The sequence below is a fragment of the Anolis carolinensis genome, chromosome 1 (assembly GCF_035594765.1).
Source record: "Anolis carolinensis isolate JA03-04 chromosome 1, rAnoCar3.1.pri, whole genome shotgun sequence".
Lineage (NCBI taxonomy): Eukaryota > Metazoa > Chordata > Lepidosauria > Squamata > Dactyloidae > Anolis > Anolis carolinensis.
Window position 1 is genome coordinate 97948390 of NC_085841.1, and position 6000 is coordinate 97954389.

Below are 6000 nucleotides of genomic sequence, written 5' to 3' on the forward strand. Positions count from 1 at the left end.
AGAAATGAAGGCTCATGTGCTGAAGCTAGCATCATCGCACCATCTCTGGGCAAAGTTTCATATTATAAATATATGCAAAACTACCATAGCTTATTATGTGATTTCATGTATGGCATGAAAATTCCTTCTTGGCTTCTGCAGGAATTTGTCCTGTGCCCTGAGGCATGAAATTTAATTAACCTTATCACCAATCTAAGCTTGCACAGCTACAAATGTTATTAATGGTCATAAAATTATCCAGACACAGTACTTGACTCTTTGAACTCGTGCAGTAGTGTATTCCATAGGATCCATATATAATGTTGCTAATGTCAAGAAGAGTTTATTCTTCTCATTCCTTCTCTGTCCTTGTTCCTTCTTTTTTAAAAAATGAAGCTGTGATAGATTTTTATTCACTGGTGATTCTGGTACAGATGTCAGGGTGTCTTTCTATCCCCCTTGATCTCTCTTGCAGTCACAAAGCGGGTATGAAAGTTAACATCCTTGAACATGCAGATAGTTGCTACTTCTCCTTCCCCATCTCCTGAAACTGCTGCATTTCAATTAATTGCTTGAACCAGTGGCCAGACTGGTAGGGGGCAAGGGGGGGGAGCTGAAAGAAGCAGTTGAAAAAGATAACATTTTTCTCTGTAGAGTCAGCATTCATATTACCAGATTTTCGTTAACAGCAATTAGGGACATTGGAAATTCATGACATGCAGGACTGATAATCAGAATATGAAACCAAATTAGGAAGGGTGGTTAATATTCCAGAAGACAGAATCAGAATTTTAAATGACCTTAACGGATTAGAGATCCAATGCTGATCCAAAGCTTACAAAATGAAATTCCACAAGGGGAAATGTAAGGTTCTACACCTAGGGAGCAAGAATGAAATGCACTGATATAGGATGGGGGATATCTGGCATGAAAACAGTACATGTGAAAGGAGTCTAGGAGTCTTAGTAGACCACAGGCTAAACATGAATCACAATTGTGATGCAGCAGCTAAAAAGGCCAATATAATTCTGGGCTGCATCAATAGGGATATAGGGTCCAGATAGAGGGCAGTTGTAATCAGACTCTATTCTACTTTGGTCAGACCTCCCATGGAAGACTGTCCAGTTTCAGGTACCATCATTCAAGAAGTATATTGACAAACTGGAACTTGTCCATGGGAGGGTAGAAAATGGTAGCCATGCCATATGATGGTAGCCATGCCATGTGAGGAGTGGCTCAGGGAGCTGGGTATGATTCAGCTTGAGAAGAGAAGGTTAAGAGGTGACATGACAATTATATTGTCATATTGAATATGGCAAAAAAAACTTGTTTTCTGCTTCTCCAGAGACACAGAACAATAGATTAAAACTTCAGAAAAGAGATTCCACCTGATTATTAGGATGAACTTCCTGGTGGTAAGAGCTGTACAGCAGTGAAATATGCTGCCTTGCAGTGTGGTGGAGTCTCCTCCTTTAAAAGTTTTGAATGGTAATCTGTTATGAGTGCTTTGGTTGTGTATTCCTGCATGACAAAGGGCTGGATTAGATGGCCATTGTCGTCTCATCAAACTCTATGATTCTATACCAAATCAATACCAAATAAAAGCATTGATTTCTATTAACATAGCCATGTTTCTCTGTACATTTAGCATCTCATCTTCATTCATAAATTACATGATACATACATTGTTTTTATGAAGGGCCTACATTCCAGCAAAGAGGATTTTTGGCATAAAAAGGAAGAGCTTTTCAATCTGCAAACAGGGGCATCCCCTTATAAGAAGGGACCAGCTTTCTGGCCCTGAACTAAGGGAATCCTTTGTAATAAGAGACACCTGGTAACCCTAATCAGCATTGATGATCAAGCAGCAGAGGAAACCAGGAATTGTGCCAGAGCTCAGGAGCAAAGCCAGGAGTGACAGCCAAAGAAAAGCACAACCAAACTCTCCCTAAGGCAGGAAAACAGCTGGAGCCTCGGGCAAAGTCTCAGTCCAAACATGAGGCCTTTTGTAGCCTTTCCTGTCAAGGAGGTCTAGAACCTGAGAAGACTTCACTGCTTGGGGATCAGCTCTGAAATCATAGTTCTGTAGTTCACCATGCAGCACAGCAGGTTCCTGATATGAAGTTATAACTTTGCATCTGTTTTATCTGTAGACAGCTGTTGCTTCTAGTGAAGCATCTTCCCACCTGAATCAAAACTTTCACTCTTGTGCTTCATAAAAGGAATTGTTGCCCGCAAATAAGACCGTCCATACATATACCTCAAGACAAGGTTTCTGCCTCCCATAATCCTCACCCATCTTTTCAATTAAGTAGATTTGCTATTTAATACATTCAATAAAAACAGTAAATAGTTTTATGAGTTCCAGTTTCATATAATGTTTTATTTATTTCTCGCATTGAATGTTTGTCTGACTGAATGTAGTTATTTGACTGATGTGATCAATATGGACAAAGTGAGAAAGATACTTTAGCTGGCAGCGGGTGCCAGAACTGGGAACTTGCTGATTGATAGTTGCTTAGTAGTCCAGTTGCCCACTTTATAATCCTTGTATCCAAAGCTGTAAATACTTAATGTGCGTGTGCCTTGAAATCTACTGTTTCTTTTTGGTTACTTCATGAATTTTATAGAGTTTTATTAGGCAAAAAACACAGTTAGTAGTGCCAGTTCCTATCCCTGAAATATAGCCTACAGCACATAGTGTTCATTGGCAATGTCCCACCCAAGTGCTAACTAGGACTGACCCTGTTTAGCTTCCTAGATCCGGCAGAATCTGATGCCTTTTGGGTATTTAAGCCCTGTTAAATATATAACATGCACACTTTAAAATACCATATATGCAGGCATGTGTGCTTCTGCATAGAACATATCAGATTGGATTCAGGATATGACTCCAAAGGATGGAAGGACCCTTGCTGTCTGTGGAATATCTCTGATTCAGCAGAGAGATCTTAATGCAGAATGGGGGAGGATTCTTTTCAATCTGATGCTCACTTGCCAAAGGTTTTCCTTTCTGAGCTCAATGAGAGTTTTGTGTAGATAATGGCATGTGTTGATTGGCTTTAATAATTTCAACTCGTATTTCCTTCTCTTCTCTCAACTGTAGACTGCAACCCATTTGCCCAATTGATGGTCGATTTGGACTCCGTGGCCAAGATGAAATTCCACTCCGAGCTCTACAGTATAAGCGTGGGTTGTTACATGAGTTCCGGAAAGGCAATGCCAGCAAGGAGCAAATCCGACTTCACAGTTTGGTCCAACAGATCCCCAAGGCCATAATAATTGGGGTGAGGAAAGGAGGAACCCGAGCGCTACTTGAAATGCTCAATCTTCACCCGGCAGTGGTCAAAGCTTCTCAAGAAATCCACTTCTTTGATAACGATGAGAACTATGCCAAGGGCATTGAGTGGTACAGGAAAAAAATGCCATTTTCTTATCCTCATCAAATAACAATCGAGAAAAGTCCTGCATACTTTATCACTGAGGAGGTACCTGAAAGGATTTATAAAATGAACTCATCCATCAAATTACTGATCATTGTCAGGGAACCCACAACAAGAGCTATTTCTGACTACACTCAGGTGCTGGAGGGGAAAGAAAGAAAGAATAAAACCTACTACAAATTTGAGAAGCTGTCGATTGATCCTAATACCTGTGAAGTGAACACTAAATACAAGGCAGTAAGAACCAGCATCTACACCAAACATCTGGAGAGGTGGTTAAAGTACTTTCCCATAGAGCAGTTTCACATTGTCGATGGCGATCGTCTCATTACGGAACCGCTGCCAGAACTCCAGCTGGTAGAGAAGTTCTTAAATCTTCCTCCAAGGATAAGTCAATATAATTTATATTTCAATGCCACCAGAGGGTTTTACTGCTTGCGATTTAACATTGTCTTTAACAAGTGCCTGGCAGGAAGCAAGGGACGTATCCATCCAGAGGTCGACTCCTCTGTCATTACCAAATTGCGCAAATTTTTTCACCCTTTTAATCAGAAATTTTACCAGATCACAGGGAGGACATTTAACTGGCCCTAAAATAAATTTCATACAACACTGTGTGTTGCACCCAGAGATATGCAACCGTGTCTCTATTAGAGTAAAAAAAATGCACTTTTTGTATACACAGCTATCAAACTAATCCTTTTTTTCATGCATACGTGTACATATGCAGTGTGTGACCAAATATAAGGTGGGATCAATTTTTCTACAGAGCAGTGAATAACATAAAGCTTACTCTCTGTATAATTGCATCATTTTATGATATACAATTCAATGAGAAGTCATTTAAAGAAATTAATTCAGCTATTCCATTCAAAGGGTCAGTACTTTATTTGTTCAACAAAACTTAATACCAAACAAATCTAGAGGAGAGGTGGATTACTTTACAAGTCGTTACATAATCTGGTCTAGGAAGGTCTACAATAGGCTGTTACAGATACATATTGCTAAAAGAATACTGACCTTTGAAAGGTGTAAATCTGTGCTTCAGACTTATATTGGTTTAACCATTGCTTTCCATAAGAATCCTAGGATGAGTACTTCTGTGACTGGATGGGTGGGGAGTGCCAGGGTTCTCTGATTCTCACCTGCATTTCCAGGTTTGTTTGGGGTTTTTTGGAAAACATGCTCATTGACTAATAAAAAACAAAAACAATATAAGTTTGCGGTGTAAAGATATACCCTGTGTGATGCTGATTTCTTTTGGAAGTCTTTCCTATTGTTTGAAAGGAAATTCTCTCATATGCTCAACATTGTTTCAAATTACCCGTGGTGAGTTTGCACTATTGTTTTTAATTATTATTATTGTTATTATTATTGTATGGATCATCTTGGCACTTGTAGCATGTCAATCATGTGTCGAAAAAGAAGTATCTTTTTCCCCCTTCTATGCTTGTATGTTGACAAAGAGAAACCTGCTGTATATAATGTATATTGTTTGTAAATACTGGTTTCACACTAAGTAATTCTATTTTGTAAACTGAATATGGCTATTTAATTTATTGTGAAAATTAAATTTATTGTGGTATTTAAAATGGAATGGATTAAAATTGCTATATGTGCAAATGTTTTTTTCTTTATTGTATTTATTGCTTGTTTTGATAATATTTTATGTCTCTTTACTTCAATAAGTGCACTCCTATTTCCAAGCAGCATGACTTTTCAAGAACTCCAGCATTTACCTGGATCAGTTTTCTGAAAAGAATGTGATATGCATGGCAGTTCTGTGATATATGGTTTGTTTACACAAATGTACAGGTGAAACATAAGATGAAACTCCACAGCATTAGATGTGGTATCTTAAGGAATCCATAGTGCTATAACATTTCCTGCAGAGACCAATGTTAATTTTCTGCCTTTCAGATCCAGTATTAGGATCCTTTTTTCTATATAGAGAGAAGATGAGCAATCACTGTCAATCCTCTTCTTGGTCCTTTCCATTGTTACATTGAAACACATAATCAAAATAAGTGGTTCTCAACCTGTGGGCCGCGGGAACAAAAATCCGGTCCGCGAAGCTCCGTCCTCTTAATTTTTTATTTTATTTCTGCTCCTTTCTACAGAACTGAAGATTGCACTGGATAGACCACATCAGCTCTAGATTATGAAATATGGTTTTTTGTGGGCGAGCAGATGGCAACTACTAGATGGCATGTGTTCTGTATCAGAAACTAGAGCTGATGTAGTCTATCCAATGCAATTTGCGGAATCAGAACCTCAAATAACTAAACTGAATCTAAAGTTGACCAAAAACTGATTCGTAACTCTTTTGGTGCTAATTTTGGGGAGGTCCCCGTTCAAGTGGTCCCTGGTCAAAGTGGTCTCTAGTCAAGTGGGCCCTCATCAAAAAAAAAAAAAGATTGGGAACCACTGACCTAAATGTGTATTGATTTATTTTGATTTCTTGAAATATCTGCCTTTCAATGTGAGATTTCATGGTGGTGTGCAGATAAAACAATTTTGCTACATAATTCCAGATTAAAACAATAAAATGGTTTCAACAAGATTAAAGAATATTGGC

General features: G+C 38.5%; 1 protein-coding gene across 5 annotated transcripts in view; it reads left to right on the forward strand.

Annotated features, from left to right (window-relative positions):
- The window catches only part of hs3st5 (heparan sulfate-glucosamine 3-sulfotransferase 5), a 264556-nt gene extending 259507 nt beyond the window's left edge, over positions 1-5049 (forward strand). For all 5 annotated transcript variants that reach the window (XM_003215579.4, XM_062979847.1, XM_062979828.1 and 2 more), the window contains one exon: positions 3086-5049. In XM_003215579.4, the coding sequence (XP_003215627.1) occupies positions 3086-4016 (931 nt within the window). In that variant the 3' untranslated portion in view covers positions 4017-5049. The remainder of the gene's footprint in view (positions 1-3085) is intronic.
- Positions 5050-6000: the final 951 nt, after the last annotated feature.